At 37.4% G+C, this 22,528-nt stretch overlaps 2 protein-coding genes across 2 annotated transcripts; both read right to left on the bottom strand.

Annotated features, from left to right (window-relative positions):
- Positions 1–263: 263 nt before the first annotated feature.
- On the bottom strand, positions 264–2,266 carry LOC128520355 (C-C chemokine receptor type 5-like). The gene is made up of 2 exons (XM_053494553.1): positions 2,211–2,266; positions 264–1,790 (listed from the first exon to the last, which is right to left on the bottom strand). Exons 1-2 carry the CDS (start codon positions 2,236–2,238, stop codon positions 730–732), a joined length of 1,089 nt encoding a protein of 362 aa, XP_053350528.1. The 5' UTR covers positions 2,239–2,266; the 3' UTR covers positions 264–729.
- An 18,326-nt stretch (positions 2,267–20,592) lies between these two features.
- Positions 20,593–22,212, bottom strand: LOC128520676 (C-C chemokine receptor type 3-like). Its single transcript, XM_053495023.1, has 2 exons — positions 22,169–22,212; positions 20,593–21,749 (listed from the first exon to the last, which is right to left on the bottom strand). The coding sequence occupies exons 1-2, from the start codon at positions 22,173–22,175 to the stop codon at positions 20,746–20,748; spliced, it is 1,011 nt and encodes a 336-aa protein (XP_053350998.1). The 5' UTR covers positions 22,176–22,212; the 3' UTR covers positions 20,593–20,745.
- Positions 22,213–22,528: the final 316 nt, after the last annotated feature.

Raw genomic sequence — 22,528 nt, 5'->3', positions numbered from 1 at the left:
TAGACATGGTGGATGGTTTAAACCTAGGATGGTTTTATTTAAACCTAGTGGATCCATTTAAACCTAGGATGCTTCTTCATTCTGGAATCTAGTCAAACTACAGTATTTTTATTGTAATGTATATTATAAGGTAATATTACAAAACACCAAATACAGTCCAAGATTATTTAGCTAATTTCTGGTAAAATGTTACTAAAATGTTACTCTTATTTTACTGCCATATATTTTTGCTCATTTTTAGAAATTTATTTATTTATTTTAATAATATAATTCTTGCTATTTTAGTAACTTTTGACAAGTAATAAGCTAATATTTTGTTTGTAATCTTAATTTTAAGAAATCAAATTATTATTATTTTAAGAGATTACAGATATGTTTGGCCATATTCGAGAATATTTCACTTTCTAAAATGTCTGTTTTTTCTAGTGAAGTATTTTGTTTATTGTGACATAGAATGTTAATTCTGTAAATAACATAGTAACAGTAACTACACTATCCACACACTACAGTAAATAGCATTTAAATACAAGTCAAATACAGGAGAGACATGGTGAGAATTATGTTATTACTAATTATGATGATGTGATTACATATCCTCAGTAGATTATATTGAAATATAGACTCACTGCTTGTTCATAAATGTAGAACTAGATATACAGTATAGTTACATATACATACAGCAATAAAATGACAGAAATTTCAGTAGGTTTGGCAATAAGCTGTTAACATTTACCGCTTAGATTTTGGTTTTGTGCTGGAATTTGTGACTGACCAGCGTATGTACATAGAGCTTCCCGTCTCTGATAGCTCACTTTCAGTTTTTGCACACCGACCAAAGCAATTAGGAAACCACTCGTTTAGGATCTTTCGAAATAAATTCCTGAATTTTTGCCCCACAAAAGCATAAATTATGGGGTTCAGGCAGCAGTGACTGAATGCTATAGTTTCCACCCACTGCAAAGCCATGTGCAGGTCCTGCTCCCACTCACAACTTTTCAAGTAACCCAGGTGATGCAGGAACTTCAGGAAGATGATGATGTTGTAGGGCGTCCAAAAAAAAAAGAAAACAATAACTAAGACTAGCATGAGCCTAACAGCTTTGTGTTTCTTCTGTGACTTCATGGTCATTAATATGGGGATGATACGTGAATAGCAGAATACCATCACTGACAGAGGAATTATCAAGCCAACAATGTTTAGTTCAATGTATGAAAATGACATCCATGATGTTCCTTGGGGACCTTCCACTTTGCATGTCAATCTATTCGTTTCATTCTTCACTTGGGAGAAAATTATGCTTGGTAGAGAGGCTCCCAAGCTAAGTGCCCACATAAACAAAGCCAAGGCTATACTAGCTCTGAGCGAATGGTATTTAGAAACAAGGGAGGTATAGGTGTGAACGATGACAGCATAGCGGTCTACAGTCATTAGAATCATGAAGAAGATGCTTCCATAGAGTCCCAGCATGTAGAGTGCTGTCACTGTATGGCACATGAAGTGGCCAAAAATCCAATTACCAATAGCAGCATAATGAGCCCAGAAAGGCAATGAGATAAGAAAGAAGAGGTCTGAAAGAGCCAGGTTAAAGAGGCACAGATCTGACATGTTAGATCTTTTATGGTACTTGACCAAAATACAAACAACCAGGCCATTACCAATTAATCCTACAATGAAGACAATGCTATAGAGGGTGGGGAGGAAGATGCGGCTGAATTCTTTTACTTTAATACTGCTGCAGGGTGAGAATGTGTGGTTTTCATTCAGGTTGTTGTAATCAGGGTAGTTCTCAGCTATTAATGGAGAAAAAAAGCATGGTGTCATTAAGACAAAGTTAATGAAAAATTTAATTGCAAAAATGTATAAAAAGTTTTCAACAATTAGCAGCAAGAGGCTAATGTGGGTGTCTGTCTGGCTGCTCTAAATGTGAAACATAATGAGTTCTATTATTCAGCAGAACGTTAAAACTGTTAAAAAAAATTAATACAACTGATGCACACATTTTATCCAATCTTTACAGTAATTTAATAAAACTACAGTTTTTCAGAAAGCTAAAGAACCCAGTGTCAGTCTTAATAAAGCAGGTAATTTTTTACTACACATTAAAATTCCCTGTTAAGTTAACACTTTTAGAGTTTTTGACACATTTTACTAATTGTCTGAACATTAATAAATAGACACATGGTGAAAAAAAAAACTGAACATGAACCTACTTGACATGTTGGAGTGCACTGTAGCCATGGCTCATCTCTCCAGAAGTGGCTGTGAAAGAGACTGGGTAGGCAGTCTCTTTCAGACTGAGTTTTATAACAGTCTGTGATTTCATAAGGTGGGGCTTCTTCTTGTTGCCAGAACAGCTTTTGTCCAGATGTATTTTCCTGAGTATGTTAGAAGGAATCATAAACATGTCCATATAAAACATGTATAAACCAATGTTTAATATATACATATTTGGTTTTTATTGCCTTCCAACTATTAAATCAGTTATTAAACCTAGTAAAAGAAGAAATTGTGTTCACTAGTGTTGGATACCATCAAGGTAGAATGTTTTTGCTGACTGCCTGCTGCACGTCTGAAACTTTGGCTTCCCGGAAACTATTTAATGCCACAAACATGGGGAAAAGGCTTGGAACAAGCTCAGGATTATACAAGGGATAGGCAGCAACTCCCTGCTGAGTTCTTGTAGCTGCAGACTGATTCATCTCTTCTGAATGCACAGCCTTCTCTAAAATATCTGCATCATTTAAATGTTTTATTCCAGCTGCCTTATCTTATCTTAAGTAAATGTCTATTACTTTCATTGCTTTCTTCATGAGAATTTAATCTCAATAGTAAACTACATGTGAAGATGACTAATAATATACCATTTTATTAATTTTGGTCACTAAAGAATTTTCAAACTAAATAGCATTTTCCATGTTCATGATTAAGAACAAAATGGTTGATATCTACAGTATCTACAGTGGCAAATAAAAGTGGGTGAACGTTTTGGAATTTCATGGTTTTCTGCATTAATTTGTCGAGAAGATTGAAAGTCAAGAGTATTTATTGTACTCTTTACTTTATTGAAAACAACCATAAAAAGCTCATAGCGGTAGTGAAAAAAGTATGTGAATCCTTGAGTGTATAACCTTTAAAAAAGCTAATTAGAGTCAGATGTAAGCATACCTAGAGTCTTGTTAAAAAAACAAGAGATGAGGAGAGATTTAGAGATGTGAACTAGAGCTACTTTGACTGATCAAAACCACTCAAACGTTTAGAATTATTTTAGGAAGAGTAGGCTATGTGGGCCATACAGTACCTTGCCAAAAAAAGCTTTAAAAAATTATTTCAAAGACTTTGGAAGTTCAACAGTCTACAATTAGGCAAATAGAGACACTTTAGGACGGTGGCTTACAGCGAAGACTCTTGAAGTCTTGAAGACTATTGAAGTATAGATACCGCACTTGCTACTGCTATAAGCCACCCTTGTGCCTATGCACATCCGCCATTTTGAAGCGGTAAAGATCGGCTAGTAAACGGATACGGCATGGTTGGGAAATGCAGACTTCACTATAAAAAGTGAATGCAAACATGACAAGATGGAATTAAATTCAGTGAGGGTGGATCTAATACGTTCTATGCAAAACAGCTTCTGAAATGCCACAATGTTCTCTCCTATTATTTAGAATTAATTATTTAGAATTTCAGCTTTTGTGATTTTCTACAACAATGTAGATTTATATATTTGTTATATTCTTATAAAGTACGTGGTTTCATTCACACACTCCAAGACAAATTCGAAAGGCCCATATATTTTCTGTGATTTAAAATTTAGAAATTAAGAGCTCTCTGGTTAATCTTGATGTAGGATTGTTAACTCCTAATACGGAAACAGATGAAGGCACTAATGTGAACAGAAGTAGGATAAACACCACCAGTATTTTTGTGACAGCATTTGTGACTTGTTGTGTCATCAAGTTTCAGTGTATGGATGATGAAGTGGAAACAATTATACAGGTATCAACAATAGCATTTTTCTGCATTCAAAAAGCATGTGTGTACAGCCATAAGATAACAAAGACTTGATGTTTGCATGAAACATACCTGCATTGTGGAGCATGTATATACATTTGTCCCTTTACTGGTACAAAAGCATGAGTCAATAATAGTTAGTGATTATCCTTGGAAACTTTTGGCAGGAGAGAAAACAGGATGAGTGACAGGAAAAACTAAATGAACCAGATGCTAGAGATCAAGGGCAAAGCCCATTATGGTGAGATTTCCCGTCCAATGGCTTATTTTGTAATAAGGAGGAGCCTGCTATATTACTGCACCCAGTGGTGGGTCCGAGAACAATTCCACTGACCTAGCCCGGAAGCAGACATCAGAAACATCTGCAAACAATACCAGGAAGGACAGCAGATGGCTCCTTGGGAGCCTATTTTAGCCCCACTTATGTCTCTGCCCATTCCAGATAGGCATGAATCTCATCTGGTCACTGGGAAAATGGGCACAGACCTACAGTACTAGTGCATCCTCATGCTGGTGGACTATGCCACTCTTTATATTTTAAAGCTGTTTATTTAAGAAGGTGCTCACAGACCAAGGAACACCCTTTATTAGTGGTTGCAAGTGAAGCAGATCTGTACACTAGTATACCACCTACAAACTGAGAGCCTAGTGGAGCACTTGAACCAGACTCTGAAGCACATGCTATGTCCATGCATGTTGTTGACTACATTCAGGACATACAGGACAAAATCAACCAAGTGCTCCTCATCACCAGCCAACAGCTGGAGCAAGCCAAGCAAGGTTTGGGGCTGCATAATGGGATGTTGCTGGGTCCACTACCCTTCACAGGCTTATAACAGCTGCTGACCCCTACTGTCGCATCGTGGCACCCTACCTGCACTGCCACGAACACCCAGGTGCATCACCTCGAGCCCTTCTCCCTAACAAAATGTCCTTTAATTCTTTTACTCAAATTGATCTCATGTCTTATTTAAAAAAACATAAATAAAAAAAAAACAAAAACTTTTTTCTGGTACCTTACCTGGTGTTTTGTGTATCCTTTGCCCCATTGAGTGTACTACAGGATCATGTTAAAAAAATTAACACAGTTTGTAGGGGCAGTAGTTTTATGTTACATGTATGTCCTCTTTTAACCATATTTCAGTTAATCACATTTTAAACCCTTCTAGCTCTCAGGATTATCATAAAAAGATTATTTTATTTGTTTATTTATTTATTCATTTATATTTCAGGAGGATGTTTGGATTGCTTACATACTGCATTCACTAACAGTCTATATGCAAATAATAATTTAAAAAATGCAAAAATGTATGTATATAAGCCTTTTTTAAAACTGTTTCGCATCGAACATCTTTTAGAAATGTCCTGCAGTGCCATCTAGGGAGACATACATGCATGCGCTTTCTGTGACAAATTTGCAGAATTAAAGTCGTTTAGGTAGAGTGATTAATTCAGTGTTTTTAGTTTTCTAGCTGTTTTAAAGGAATAATTAACCTTCATAATGACTTTAACTGTGATGTTAGACATCAGTGCATTTCAAATCATATGCTGAAATGTGTAAATGTGATATGTAAATGTGAATGAATGTGTGCTGTTATTTGAAAATAAGAAATTGTAGGATAAGGTAACAGTAATTCTGCACCAGAGACCAAGTCACACCACCTTGCCACTGATTAATCATTTTTCAATCAAATTCCAAAAGTTTAATTTATTACTTAATATATATGAACTATTATCATTTAATAAATGTTATCTCCAGCATAAAAAGACCAACTTCAAATACACAATTGCACTTTGCATAATAGTATGACAAGAAAAAATGACAAGATAACATAAGATAAGTCTTTTAATATGGATGGGGAAGTCAGTAGCTCAATCTGGTTAAAGTGTTAAAAACTTATACATGGTGGCAGTAGGATTTTGTTGAACTGGTCAAATTAAAATAAACAGTAATAATCTAAACAGTGTTTGACAATTATATCTGATATAAATTAAGTCTGTATTTTATGGTAAACAATATTATCAATAATGGCAAAAAAAGTTCAGGAAATAACATTAACGCTTTATGTAATGTATAGTTGTCCTTTACACCCATTATGCATTGCCAGACCACTTGACAAGGAAAGAGCCCTTGTCTTTTCATACACAATCTCCGGAATTTACTTAACATACAGTACAGATATACTTAAGTCCATCCCTTGTGTGGACCTGACCCTTTGTTACTCTGGCCATCATTTATTTCATGGATTGCCAGAGGGTATTAAAAAGGTACGCATTACACTATAATAAAGGAGGCCTTTGCACCACGCTAAGCCCAGGGGCCATTTTACCAGCATACTGTAGGCCCACACAATAACATTATATGTACAAAGGCTGTTCGACATGACAGTAATGAGATTAATTCATTTCACACAATTATTTTTTTTGGCCACATGATGGCAGTGTGGAGAAAGGGGACAGATTTAGTCAAAAATGGGTTGGTATGCTTTACATTGAATATTTGTGTCAAATGCGTTAAAAACTCATTTTGTCAGAAAAACCTGACTAACAAACGCGTTCCCTAAACAGTACTCATTCGTAAGTCGATGACTACCTGTAGAAGCTTTGGTATATGGCTGGTTTTAATAAGATAAATTGACTATTGAAATAATAAATTTCAAGTGATTACTAAAATATTATAAATTGGACACTTAGAGTCAGATATTAAAATTATTAAGTTACCACATTTTAACCTTCGGTCCCCCTACATTTCTTTGTTGGTTATAGGTGAACAGTAGATTAAAATAATATCACTTGATATATATATATATGTTTAAGCCTTACGACAGTCAGCAGCTCCACCAGGCGGCCACTGTAGGGCCCTTGAGCAAGGCCATTAATCCCTTTATACTCTGCTTCACACCTGCATTACAGCTCCATAAATAGCTAGGATATGCAAAGAATAGAATTTTACAGTGCTGTAATGCAGTAGTTCCCAACAATGGTCCGGGAGGATTTACTCCCCTCAACATTTTAGTGTTTTCTCTGCTCTCAATGCAGTTAGGAAGTTCGTGTGACAGAGCAGGGAAACACAACAATGTGCAGAGCAAGGTTGCGAACCACTGCTTTAATGTACAGTATATGTGTATATGTCTCAAGTAAAGTACAGTTATGTGGAAATGTACATAATTAGGGTAACAAATAGCTTTCTGCGCAAGAGGAATGCGATAGTTGTGCTTTGTAACACCTAAGGTTCTCCAGTCAGGATTTGGTAAATATATAATATCCTTATGGTTCCAGGAAAGTTTAAGCAATTGCTTGCTGCCTAAACAGATCTGATATGGTGCAGACCTGTAAGTCAATGTTATCATCTACCAAAGTATAACTGAAACTGGTAGAGATAAAGCTGATGATCCTGTAAGCTGAAGTTTTGTATAGTTTATAATATTAAAAAAAATCTTCAACAATCTTCTATACGCAATCTATATGCATCTTCAACGCATATATATTTATATATATATATACAGTACTTTAAACAAGTATATTAAACATTTTAAATGCATACTGTAATATCTGTATGTAAGACTACATGTATTTATAAGCATAAACAAACATGATGGAAATAAAACTACATATATTAGTGTCAAAATCATTTGAAACAATACAGTAGTTTAAAGTTGGCTCAAAATACACTGCAAAACCTTACATAATATTAACAAATTTTAATTATGTAAACTGTGGAAGCAGAGGCTTTAACCTGAAATGGCAGTGATTGGGATGTGTAAGCTCTATATTTATTTATAATTACATCATTTGTCATATGCCCTTATACAGAGCAAACTACCATTCCTTCACTTTGTATGCTTTATCTCATTATGCATTTGAGAGTTAAGGACCTTGCTCAAGGGCCAAACAGTGGTGCTGGGGTTGAATCTGTGATCTTCTCATTAGAAGTTCAATGTCTTAATAACTCAGCTACCACTGCCCATACACAGACACCCCCGGGGGTGTCCACACACAACCAGTGTATCCCCCGATTTGTACTATGAGTCTCCTGCAATTGGCTTCAGGCTCCCTAAGACCCTTTACAGAATAAGTGGTATACTGTAGATAATGGATGACAGAGGACATAGAAGATCCATAAAAAAGACAAAAGTATCTGTGGCTATTTCTTATGATAGAAAAGAAAAAGAGTCTGGGTCTGGGAGAGATAATAGGGACAGTGGAGGTAAAAGAAACAATTTAAATGGTTGGTTTTAGGCGGGATAGTAAAACCCCCATTCCATTTGGCCGAATTTGCTCCCAACCTCTCCTGATGTCTTCTGATTTGAAATTTTGTCCAAAGTCATATGGCCTATACCAATTTATTTAAATTGTCAAGTGTAGTTATTCCATATTGAGCTGATAGGGACTTACAGTTTTTTTTATGATTGCTTACACACTAAAATTTTAAATAACACAGTTACCAAAACCTTACACTCAAGAAGCAAAACCTCAACTCAGATTTGCACAACTATAAGCACATTTTCAGTTTCACATGTTTTGCAAAACACTACACACATAGTTTTGCAAAACACTAAAAACACTTCTCTACATTAGACACAACTTCTTTGCCATTTCAAGACACTGCAAAATACCACCCCTATGAACTAATCAAACATGGGTGTCACATGTGCGGACACTTAGGTGCTTAACTATAAACTCAATGATCAGACATAAGCACTACAAAAGGCAACGGGTCAGTTTACCTGTCTTCAACAAAAATGGAAGGCAATGTTGCAGTAAGAAAAAGAGTTAGGATGAGAGGGGTATGGAGGAAGGGGGGAAGAAAAAGAGATAGACCTGGAGGACGTGGACAAAGAAGAATGGGACAAAATTTATCAGATGCGATTTGAGCAACCTTGGTTAAACATGTTGTAAACAATGGGTTGACATTAAGTTCAGCCGAACCTCACTGTTGCTTTAGTTATTTAGACATTTCACAATGTCACAGTGCACAAGTATATGTAAAAACAACTTTTCTCTGCTTTCTACAGTATAATATAGCCTACTACATGACCTCCCTTAGTACTACAGTATTTGGTACTATTCACTGTGATTCATGTTTGATACAATGTCTTGTCAGCACATGTTGTCTTGTGACATTTACTGTAACATGTATCTTGAGTGATCTACATAGGATTGAGGGTCGAGAATATACACGAGGTAAGGGCCCAATATTCAAAGAGGAATAAGAGAGAGCTATTATAAATATGGTTTTGGTCACTAATGTGATATGTCTTAGAAAAATTCAGACAAACATCCTGAATGAGCACAGACTTTTTAATAATGTCCATCAGGTCTCTCACACAACACTGGTGCAAATCTTTAAAAAACATCACATTCAGGTGCAACAACTGTACTGAGTGCCAATTCTAAAAGACTAAAAGACCTACAGTGCGAATATGTGAAAGTAAGTAATGTCCACTTTAGTATTGTCTACTGCACACAACCTTGTTACATGTTCTCTATTTTCAGAGAGTTCTACTAATTGATGGTCCAATCTCGCATGAATTTATTTTCTTAGATGAGGCTGGGTTCAACCTGACTAAAGTAAGAAGATGAGGAATAAACATCATTGGCCATAGAGCAATTTTGAATGTCCTAGGCCAATGTGGAGGCAATGTCACAATCTCCACTGCAATCACACAGAATGGGATCCTACACTGCCATGTCAAGTTAGGTCCCTACAACACGGCCCACATTATCACAATTTTAGACAGACTTCACTACAATGTTGCAGCAGAACAACAAATGGATGCAAAGCAGATGAGATACATTGTCATCTGGGACAACGTATCTTTCCACTAAAACTAAAACTTGATCATCCACAGTTTTCACTCCAATATCTCGCACCATAGTTTCCCTTTCTCAACCTCATTAAAGAGTTTTTTTTTTCTGCATAGCAGTGAAAGGTTTTACCATCTCCAGGAGGTCTGTGATCTAATTTATGCAGGGTCTGTGCAAGGATGGATTTCCCATTCAAGAAGATTCTTCCCTCACTTTATACTTTAGTTTTGTCTTCAGATGTTTTTGTTTGTGTACTATATTGTATTTCAAATATGTTTTAACTCTTAATTTAATGCAACCACGGGGGGCGCAATCCAGTGTCTTCTTGTGCCAGTCCCAAGTCTGGATAAATGCAGAGGGTTGTGTCAGGAAGGGCATCCGACGTAAAACATTTGCCAAATCAATGATGCGAATCAAGAATATAATTCCCATACCGGATCGGTCGTGGCCCGGGTTAACAACGACCGCCACTGGTGCTGTTGACCTACAGGGTGCTGGTGGAAATTGGGCTACTGTTGGTCGAAGAAGAAGAGGAGGAAGGCGTGTTCGTAAGCAGAGAGAGAAGAGGAAAGGCAAGAGTTTAGGAGTGATAGTGGGGACTTTGAATGTTGGGACCATGACAGGGAAGGGAAGAGAGTTGGTTGATATGATGCAGAGAAGAAAGGTGGATATACTGTGTGTACAGGAGACCAGGTGGAAAGGGAGCAAGGCTAGAAGCTTAGGATCAGGGTTCAAATTGTTTTACCATGGTGTGGATAGGAAAAGAAATGGAGTAGGAGTTATTCTAAAAGAGGAGTTTGTAAGGAATGTTCTAGAGGTGAAGAGAGTATCAGATAGGGTGATGAGTCTGAAGCTGGAAATTGAAGAGATAATGTTTAATGTTGTTAGTGGTTATGCCCCACAGGTAGGATGTGAGTTTAAAGAGAAGGATAAATTCTGGAGTGAGTTAGATGAAGTGATACAGAGCATCCCCAGAGGGGAGAGAGTGGTGATTGGTGCAGACTTCAATGGACATGTTGGGGAAGGGAACAGAGGTGATGAAAATGTGATGGGCAGGTTTGGTCTTCAGGACAGGAATGTAGAAGGACAGATGGTGGTGGACTTTGCAAAGAGGATGGAAATGGCAGTGGTAAATACTTTCTTCCAGAAGAGGCAGGAACATAGGGTGACATATAAGAGTGGAGGCAGAAGCACTCAGGTCGACTACATCTTGTGTCGACGTTGTAACCTGAAAGAGATCAGTGACTGCAAAGTGTTGGTAGGGGAGAGTGTAGCCAGACAACACAGAATGGTGGTGTGCAAAATAACCCTGGTGGTGAGGAAGGCGAAGAGGACAAAGGCAGAGCAGAGGACAAAGTGGTGGAAGCTGAAAAAGGAAGAATGTTGTGAAGTCTTTAGGGAGGAGTTGAGACAGGCTATGGGTGGTCAGGAGGTGCTTTCAGTTGACTGAACAACTACAGCCAATGTGATCAGGGAGACAGGTAGGAGGGTACTTGGTGTATCATCAGGTAAGGGGAAAGTGGACAAGGAGACTTGGTGGTGGAATGAGGAAGTCCAGGAGTGTATACAGGGAAAGAGGCTAGCTAAGAAGAAGTGGGACACTGAGAGGACTGAAGAGAGTAGACAGGTGTACAGGGAGATGCAGAGTAAGGTGAAGGTAGAGGTGGCAAAGGCCAAACAAAGAGCATATGAGGACTTGAATGCTAGGCTAGACAGTAAGGAGGGAGAGGGGGATCTGTACAGGTTGGCAAGGCAGAGAGATAGAGATGGGAAGGATGTGCAGCAGGTTAGAGTGATTAAAGATAGAGATGGAAATGTACTGACAGATGCCAGGAGGGTGATGGGAAGATGGAAGGAGTACTTTAAGGAGTTGATGAATGAGGAAAACGAAAGAGAACAAAGAGTAGAAGAGGTGACTGTTGGGGAACAGGAAGTAGCAAATATTGGTAGAAGTGAGGTGAGAAGGGCGTTGAAGAGGATGAAGAGTGGAAAGGCTGTTGGTCCTGATGACATACCTGTGGAGGTATGGAAGTGCTTAGGAGAGGTGGCAGTAGAGTTTTTGACAAGTTTGTTTAACAAGATCTTGGAGAGTGAGAGGATTCCAGAGGAATGGAGGAGAAGTGTATTGGTGCCAATTTTTAAGAACAAGGGAGATGTGCAAAGCTGTGGCAATTATAGAGGTATAAAGCTAATGAGCCAGACAATGAAGCTGTGGGAAAGAGTAGTGGAAGCTAGGTTAAGGGCAGAGGTGAGCATTTGTGAGCAGCAATATGGTTTTATGCCTAGAAAGAGTACATCAGATGCAGTATTTGCTTTGAGGATGCTGGCGGAGAAGTACAGAGAAGGTAACAGGGAATTGCATTGTGTCTTTTTAGATTTAGAGAAAGCGTATGACAGGGTGCCAAGAGAGGAGCTGTGGTATTGTATGAGGAAGTCTGGAGTGGCAGAGAAGTATGTTAGAGTGGTGCAGGACATGTATGAGAGCTGTAAGACAGTGGTAAGATGTGCTGTAGGTGTGACAGAAGAGTTTAAGGTGGAGGTGGGTCTGCATCAAGGATCAGTTCTAAGCCCCTTTTTGTTTGCTCTGGTGATGGACAGGATGACAGATGAGGTAAGACAGGAGTCCCCATGGACTATGATGTTTGCAGATGACATTGTGCTCTGTAGCGAGAGCAGGAAACAGGTGGAGGAAAATTTGGAGAGGTGGAGGTATGCTCTGGAAAGCAGAGGAATGAAGGTTAGCCGCAGCAAGACGGAATACATGTGTGTAAATGAGAGTGACCCAGGAGGATCGGTGAGGCTACAGGGAGCAGAGGTAAAGAAGGTGCAGGATTTTAAGTACTTGGGGTCAACGGTCCAGAGCAACGGGGAGTGTGGAAAAGAGGTGAAGAGACGGGTACAGGCAGGTTGGAATGGGTGGAGAAAAGTGTCAGGTGTGTTGTGCGATAAAAGAGTATCAGCGAGAATGAAAGGAAAGGTGTACAGGACAGTGGTGAGACTAGCGATGCTCTACGGCTTAGAGACAGTGGCGCTGAAGAAAAGACAGGAGGCAGAGTTGGAGGTAGCAGAGCTAAAGATGTTGAGGTTCTCTTTGGGAGTGACAAGGATGGATAGGATTAAGAATGAGTTTATCAGAGGGACAACCCACGTTAGATGTTTTGGAGATAAAGTCAGAGAGGCCAGATTGAGGTGGTTTGGGCATGTTCAGAGGAGAGATTGTGAATATATTGGTAGAAGGATGCTGAGGTTGGAACTGCCAGGCAGGAGGTCTAGAGGAAGACCAAAGAGGAGATTTATGGATGCAGTGAGAGAGGACATGAAGTTAGTTGGTGTGAGAAAAGAGGATGCAGAGGATAGGGTTAGATGGAGGCAGATGATTCGCTGTGGCGACCCCTGAAAGGGAACAGCCGAAAGACAAAGAAGAAGAAATATGTTTTAATTTAAATTGCAATCTTTGTAAAACCATGAATATATTGTGTACAATGTGGTAAGATAAATATTTTTGTGAATGTACAGTGCTGGTGTTGTGTTTTTTTTTATATTCATGTATTTTACACTAATAAAAAAATCTAACCCAGACTAAATCATTAGAAAAGTATAATGGTTACAAGTGTCTTATATCGAGCACTGCAGTGTAAAAATGAATCAAACAGAGGTTATAAACCATGTGTGTTCCATATGGTGTCAAATTTGGGTTTTGTTACAGTTTTTCTTGATTGCTTAAATACATTTCTTGGAACTATGCCTCGTATTCTTAAAACAGTAAACACAAATCCATAACGTCTCACCCAATTTTCCCAAACACTATATTGTCAGGTCAAAATTAAGCTCTACACTCAAAACCGTTCACTTTGCCCACAGACATCACACACAACTGGCCTCCAAAACACACACAACATAGTTTTACACATTGGTGCAATAAATTAAAAACAATATTTTTAATTTAATGGCAAGTTATGTTGCTTGTGGTTCTTTTCCCCAAAAACCTTTTTACATGATGAACACAAAAGACGCAACAAATGTAAATACAGTGGCACATTTTAGCCTAGAGTGCCAAAACTACCACGCAATAGTTTGCTGACCATGAAATTACTGTGCTAGACCTGAGCCCCATAGACAATCTATGTAAGTATTTTTATGGGAAGAAGGTGAAACATCTGGCCAACAATAGCTGATGGCTGCTATCAAAGCAACCTTGTTGTCTTCAGACATACCTCAGCAGTGCCACAGGTGAAATGCCTTCATGCCATGACACATTGATATGCCATAAAGTGCCATCAGGCAAAAAAATCAGCAAATGAAACCAATTGAAACATTAATGCATGTGATAAGCTAGACATTCCATACAGACTTAAATAATTCTTTAGATTGTGTAAAGCTGCTTTGCTCCAACCTCTCGCGGGCGAGCCTTTCTCTGAATATGCGGTTTTAACAGGGATGGGGTGTAAAGATTATCAATGCGTCAGGGAAAACAGCAAGGAAACTGACTGGCCAAACAAGCTCAAGGGCTTGTAAAAACATTTTTATTATTTAGACTAGTTAATTAAGTTCACTAGCTAACGATTTTATTTGTAGAAAGAATTTATTGTTATACAGCTTCTGTTTGTATCGGTTTATTGTTTTTATTTAAAAAAGTTACATTTACAGTTTTTTTCAGTCGCTAACAAGCGTTTGTCCAATCAGTTGTCACATTTTCAAAACTTTAAACACAATTAGCACAGCATCGGTCTTTTGTGGCCATACCATTCACACATTTCATGTCGTTTTCACCCAATATGCAGTCAGTGAACACATTTCCACAATGCTTACATTTTCTTAACAGACAAGCTATACCTCCCAACAAAATTATGGACTGTTTTTGTAGTATTTACGAATGTTAACACACAACATCCCACATTAGCAAAAACAATATTCCAAACCTTAGATACAGTATAAAAACCTCTGCTTCTGCAATGATATCAGTTCAAAAACAATATCAATATCAAAAATATATCTCAGCTGATAATAAACAAACAATTGAATAATTGACACACAGCTGATTTATGTTGGGTAAATTGGGCCAACCACAGCTTATTCCATTCTGGCTTAGACTCAGTGGGGTTTATAAGGCAAGACTTTGAGGAGTGATGTTTTTGGAAACAAAAAAAAGACAAACACTGTAATGTCTGGTCGAGGAAGAGTAAGAGCAAGGGGCCCAGGGAGAAGAGCAGGCCCAAGGAGAGGGCAAGGTAGAGGTGTAAGAATGCGTGGTGGTGGCATTCCAAAGGCTGCAAGAACAGTAGTCAGTGATGAAATTCGTGCCACTATCATTGACCATGTAATCAACCATGGTCTTTTACTAAGAGAGGCTGGTGAAAGAGTGCAGCCCAATTTGAGGCGGTCAACGGTTGCCGCCATTATACGCATCTTTCAACAAACCAACAGGTAAGTATTGCATTTTACATGGATTGTTTCTATTCTCACTTGACATGTCAATATGGTCATACAGTAATGCATATGTTGATTTTTTTGTCTTTCTAAAGAATGCAACGTCTTCCACCCTCTGGGGGAAGAGGAAAGCTCCTCAGTAATGATCAAGAGCTTGCCATTGTAGAAATGGTTGCTGCAAATAATGCAATAAAACTGCGTGAAATTCAAACTAGAAGTGTGGCGGACCATGAGATATTTGACAATATCGATAGAATCAGCCTCACAACCATTACGTGGACATTGTCCAAACACAGAGTGCGGATGAAGCAGCTCTACACTGTTCCCTTTGAGAGGAAAAGTGAGAGGGTCAAGGAGCTACGACGACAATATGTCCAGGTATAGTGTATATTTAATTCAATGTCCAGTTCTATAAGCTTTGCACTTTGCAAGTAGGTAACCTACACAATACTAGGTTACAGTACAGTATGGTATACAGTAATAACATAACTTACATAAACTTGGTTTCAGAGAGTTATGGAATTGGAGGCCAACCAGGCCCCTCATGAATTCATATACATCGATGAGGCAGGATTCAATCTGGCCAAAAGGCGTCGACGTGGATGAAATGTAATTGGAAAAAGGGCCACAGTTGATGTGCCAGGACAGAGAGGGGCAAACATTACCATGTGTGCAGCAATTGCAAATGCAGGATTACTCCTTCACAGATGTCAGGTTGGACCCTATAATACAGAGCGCTTGCTTGCCTTTCTCAATGATCTCCACCAGCGCCTGGTTCCAGAGCAGGGTCAGGAGGGTGAAAACATGAGGACCTTTGTAATTACCTGGGACAATGTGGCTTTCCATCACTCGCAAGCAATAACATGGTTTGAAGTCCACCCAAGACTGGTAAGTCTCTTCCTTCCAACCTATTTACCTTTCCTCAACCCCATAGAGGAGTTCTTTTCTGCATGGAGGTGGAAGGTTTATGACCATCAGCCACATGACCAGATGTCCCTCCTTGAAGCCATGGATGCTGGCTCCAGGGACATCACAGTTGATGATTGCCAAGGGTGGATCCGACATACCAGGCGTTTTTTTTTCCCAGGTGCATCGACTTGGATAACATCAGATGTGATTTTGATGAAAACATGTGGCCTAACCCTGAAGATCGCAGAGATTAGATGCAAATCTTTTGCCTTTTTTTAGCCCCCCTCCCCCTTCCCCCCTTTTTATCTTGGCTTTTTGCTGTTGTTTTTTTGTTCAGAATGCTCTTGTGTTTCATGGATATTTTGTTCACTGTAAGCAATACTGTAAAACTTTCTCTGTTCTTTCATACCGTGTTTCTACTGTACCTCCTGTAGTAAACAGTAAAGAAAAAAAAACTTGTTTGCTTTTTACTGGAATGCTTTTGAATGTGAACATTACTGTACATGTGGACATACAGTTACCAACCAAGACATTTCTGGTGTCAAAATGGTGGATTGCATGTTTTGCATGCAAATACCTGTAAAACTGAAACATAAAAGTCTATGCAGTTTTTGTAATGTCAATAATAGCCAGTATTTTGAAACCTGGTGTACTTTGATTGACTGCATGTACCTTGTGAAGTGAAAACAAGTGTTATTCTTTGACAGAATAATTTCATTTTTAGTCAGATTTATAGTGTTTTTGTAAAGTTAGTGTGTGAAGAGAAAGATGTGTTCTATTTTGAAATGAAGAGTTAGTATATATTTAACAAAATGTATTTTTTAGAAGAAAATTATCTATTTGGCCAATTGTGTTTTGTAGGTGTGAGTCTGTGTTAAGAGTTTAGAAAAAGTATCTGAAGTATGGGTAAGCGCTTGTTAGCGATTGAAAAAAACTGTAAAGACATAAAAAATTTAATAAAAAATAACTGGGAAAATAGACTTTTTGAATAGAACATTAGAATAACTAAAAATTATTCTGAATTCTACATTCTAAAATTGACATTGTTACCGTTTTTAATCCCTAGAATGAGATAAAGAAAAAAATTGTCTACACAAAGTGCTTCAGTTTCAAATAATTATTCAACGCTGAACACAAACAGCAAAAGAACATGATAATAATAATAATAATAATAATAATAATAATAATTAATAACCATAGTGCTTTTTTCTGATTATGTCCAACATTAAATAATTATTTAATTATTAATAATTAAAGCTGCTCACATCGCTCATGCTTTCACTTTTAAAAAAATGCAGTGTTTAATTAGCATGAGTACTTTATGTGAGATCAATATTGAAACAAAGCTGCTTGTGTTGGTACACACAGCACAATGCATGTGTGTGAATAGCTGAAATGTGGTTCTGAATAAACCTTTTAGTGAATGTAAAATGTTCGAGTGAACCCGCGGCGTGCGCTTTTTTACTTTGCCGAGTTTTGATATAGAGTCAGATGAACGTGCGCGTCGATATGAGAGATTTATTAGGGATTTCTCTTACCCAGAAATACAACAAATGCTAATTTACACGTGTTAAAAAAGTGCTGTCTTTGCGCCGCTGTGTGAAACACACGCCGATGTGAGCCACTTTATTTCAGTCATAATATACAAAAAAAAATTGCTGGGTAGTGGATCGCACGCGGGCAAGCCCTTCTCTGAATACGCGGTGTTCCCACCGGTTTCCCCAGTCGCGCGCAGTGCTCGCGCAGATTCAAATCATGACGTCACTCGCTACCAAACGCTGAGAGAGCGAACGAGGATTTTAACAGTTTTAAACGTGTTTTAAAGTGTTTTTACAATTCACCCAGTTAACATTTGTAATAAACTTCAAGTTTTCATATTTTGTGAAATTAAAGAAAAATAACCAATTCAGATACATTATTAAATGTAAAAATGCTATTATAATAAGTGCTGTGCCAATTATGTATGTCTGTTTTATCATGGATATCCATACAGTATATCATGTTTCCCCATCATATGGGGGTGCTGAGATAGATAGATAGATAGATAGATAGATAGATAGATAGATAGATAGATAGATAGATAGATAGATGTGAATAACATGAATAACTATGAGTGTGGTGTCCTATAATCGCTGTACCTGTGTGTTTGATATGTACACCATAAAACTGGATGTTTGGGTGGGTAAAAAAAAAAGGATATTGTGGTTATCACGAGTAGACACTCTACCCTTGAGTTACATGCTATAATAAATTACAAAGTATAACCTTAAATATATTTAGAATCAATCAGTATCACATCTATCATCACACAGCTAATGTACGTATAATAAAAGTAGTCGCGATGTCAGTACTTGCCCAGCAAACCAGCCTTTTGCAGCGGCTTAAAACGTCTAAATTATCTTCAAAAATACAAAAAAAGTGAAAAGACACTCGATTATTTTGTATAGGTTATTTGTTTAATTCACCAAGTTCGTAAAACACTTTAAAACGAGAAAAAAACTGTTAAAATCCTTGTTCGCCTTTTCAGCGTTAGGTAGCGAGTGACGTCATGATTTGAATCTGCACGCGCACTGCGCGCGACCGGGGAAACATAGGGAAACTGAATTTCCCGGAACACGCGGTTTTAACGGGGGTGGGATTAAGAAACACCGCATCGGCAGAAGTAGACTTATAATTATGAATGCATCGGGGAAAACAGCAAACTCACTCTGGCCATTTTAATAATTCATTGATGTGGAGTTTCGGTTCATTTTCTGACGCGCTTAAGTTTACCGATACAGAATAGCGCTGTATCCCTGTTTGCTTTCATTATTTTACAAAATCATAACGTTTTGTCTTCATTGTGCATGCAATCAAATAAAAGTAGAGTCTTATAAAGGCTATGTAGCTTATATAGGTTTATTATATAGTTTTTTTCCATTATTCTGACAACATCTGTGGCTCACCCACTTTTTCTGATGCACACCTGAGTTTTCTGGCTACGTGAGTGTTACACATAATAAAATATAAAGACTCACTGTGTTAACATTAACTTTGCTTAAATTCGTTGTAACTAAGAGCCTATATTTAATTTAAATTCTAATTTTGTACTGTAATTTTAGTACTGTGTTTGTAAATCCATTTAATGTTTCACTTGTATTTTATAAGGTTTTGCCGGCGGTGGTACAGTGCAACAGGGGTGCTGGGATGTAAAAATGTAATTTGTTAAAATGTTTTCATTATTTATTAAAGAACATTATGATGATCATAACAGCCTACTGCATTTAGGTTGCATCTTATAATAACGCAAAAACACATCAACATCTGCTGACGCAGTAGCACGTCCTGACAATGTTAGATTTTTTATGGTCATTTAGTTTCATTTATTTTAGTTAATAAATCTACTACAAAATTAAAGAACACAAAATATAAGATGACAAAAAATCCTACATGCGTAGCTTTTCTAATTACACATGATAAAATCTAAAGGCTCATTGTCTTAACATTTACTTTGCTTAAATTCGATCATAATAAAATTTCATTTAATTAGAATTCTACATTTGTACTGTAATTTTAGCACTGTGATTGTAAATTAGTTTAACTACAATGTTTCACTTGCTTTTATCCGATACTATGTGCAGCTCTAAAGGAGTGTGGCTTATTAATCCTTGAGAGAATGGACTGATGCCTGAGGCGTCAGTCTATAGTTATATAGCACCATTCAGCGGTAAAAGCCAGCAAACGCACAAACCCAAATGCTGCCACTGAGAGGCATGGTGGTAAAGCCAGAATACCGCATGAGTAACATCTGTAACATCTGTAACATAGTATAGTATCATATGAATGTATGGGTAGCATGCAAAGCATAAAGGTATTTGCCAGAATCCTTTCTACTTTTCATGCTACCCATACATTCATATGTTACTATACTCTGTTATATATAATTTATATTATTATAGTCAAAAGTTTTATATGCTGTAAATAAAATTAATTTAACTGAAATTGAACATAAACTCTTATGCAACAAGATAATCTGATAGCTTTAAATATTTTTGTGGTGTAAAGTAATACTGTAACATTAGCATGTTTGGCAAAAATTGCAGTGTTCCACAAAATCAGACACAAACTTTACTTTCTACATGTTACAACATGCAATTCTTAGCAACGCCTCTATTGCAACACACAGGTGCCTTCAGCAAAACCATGTTTTTTTTTTTAATGAATGACGCATTCTAACCTGTCCTATCCTCTAATGCAGCAACACTGTTAGTGATAAATTTCCTTATAAATGTTTGATTTTCTGCCAAGACTAATCTTGCATGCAAACATCTCTGAAACACAGCCAAAAGTAAATCTGATTTACTGGAGAGAGGTACACTCATTCTTTCCTGTTGAATGCATCATGATTTTCAGGATTATAGTGAACCCAAAGTTTGCCTTCAAGTAGTTTTAAGCAGATCTTCGAGTACTTTATTCATTATTATGATGAATTTTACATTAACAATATTAGAAAATAGTCAAACAGTATGTTGAGTGAGATATACAGTACATAAGATTTAAGTGTTGATGAAATGCACTTATGGTCAACAGTTTTGATCTTGACTTGTTTTTTTAAATCACTGTGGGGCGTGTGTTTCTAATTGTCATTCTTTCTAAGGAATGACTTTCCACAGTTGTCCACCGTTTAAAGCAAACAAACTCTTTTAGGATCCTTAGAAATAAATATTTGAATTTCTGCCCTACTAAGGCATAGATAATGGGGTTTAGGGAGCAGTGACTGAAGGCTATGGTTTCCACCCATTGCATAGCCATCTGCAGGTCCAGATTCCACTGACAGCTTTGCATGTAGTCCAAGTGATGCAGACATGTCATGAAGATGACAATGTTGTAAGGTGTCCAGAAGATGAAGAAAACAATAATCAAGACCACCATGAGTTTAACAGATTTGTATTTTCCCTGAGACTCTGTGGACATTACAATGGGGATAATACGTGAGTAACAGAACACCATCAATGAAAGAGGAATAATCAAGCCAAGGATGTTCAGCTCAATGTATGAAATTACCTTCCATTCTTTCCCTTCTGGATAATCCACCCTGCATTGTGATACATTTGAATTATTTTTAAATTGTAAAAAAATAATGGTTGGCACAGAAGCTCCCAAGCTGAGTGCCCACATAAACAAAACTAAAGCTATGCCAGTTCTAACAGATCGCTGCTTGATGGAAAGGAATTTACTGGCATGGACAATGGAAGTGTAGCGCTCAATGGTCATGAGGATCATAAAAAAAATGCTTCCATAGAATCCCATCATGTACAGCAATGTTACTGCATGGCACATGAAGCTCCCGAAGATCCACTCGTTGATGGTGCTGTAGTGAGCCCAGAAAAGCAATGAGATCAGGAAGATGAGGTCTGAAACAGCCAGGTTAAAGAGGCACAGATCTGACGTTTTAAATTTTTTGTGGTATTTGACCATGACACACACCACCAGGCTGTTTCCAAGGAATCCCACAAGTATGACGATGCTGTAGAAAGTAGGGAGGAAGATTCGGCTGAAGTCCTTTTCTTTGGTATTACTGCAGGGTGTGTAGTTGGTTAAGTTATTGCCCTGATCTGTTTATAAAAAATAAAGAAATTAAAAAAAATATATATATCTATATATATATACACAAAAAGATAATTATCACAAAAGCAGGAACAGCCCAGTACATTTTTTTGCCTTTGTGGCTGCAGTTGAACCTATTATTGGCAATTTGGACTGCTATATATTGCCAAGTCTATTGATTTTAGTCGAGATTTTCTTTAAACCATTACTCATTTCAAATCAGGTATAGAGTCACAAAGTGTTTTCGAGACTCCAACAAATCCAGATAAAAAAAAATCTGAGACAGGCTCAGTTTAATTAATGAAACAGAGAGCTCAGTGCCAGTTTTAGTAATTTCTTGCCTTCTTTGCACAGGCAAGATTTTAGATTCATTTGGCAATAAATTGAATGATCAGTACAAAGCTGAAAAATGAAAAATTCGACCTACTTGCCATGTCGAGGTATATTGCGACTTATATGTCTTCAATGTCTGCTAAAGGATTGTGTAAGCAGCTTGTGTATGCTAGTAGTTAACAAAAACATACAGTAGGTGTGGTATAATAGAATCTTTCATGGGGTGGGGCTTGTGCTTTTGCCTTGTTGCCAAAGGTATTTTAGTACCATTTATGTAAGAACAAACTAAAGCAAATATAATAACTATAATGTAATAATTTATATGGGGTGAATTACATATTAAAATTATTTAAATATTAAAATACATACAGTATTTAGGACAGGAAACATAAAGCCTGCTTTAGTGTGTCTACAGACTTTCATTTTTGCCAAATGAGAGCCAAATCATGAAAAA

This window comes from Clarias gariepinus, chromosome 4, assembly GCF_024256425.1.
Source record: "Clarias gariepinus isolate MV-2021 ecotype Netherlands chromosome 4, CGAR_prim_01v2, whole genome shotgun sequence".
NCBI lineage: Eukaryota > Metazoa > Chordata > Actinopteri > Siluriformes > Clariidae > Clarias > Clarias gariepinus.
This window is presented reverse-complemented; position numbering and strand designations above follow the sequence as displayed.

Excerpts from the sequence above, each read along its gene's own strand:
- LOC128520355 (XM_053494553.1), bottom strand. The coding sequence starts at position 2,238 with ATGGCTACAGTGCACTCCAACATGTCAA. Across the intron at positions 1,791-2,210 it reads AGTGCACTCCAACATGTCAA|CTGAGAACTACCCTGATTAC; the intron begins GTAGGTTCATGT and ends CTCCATTAATAG.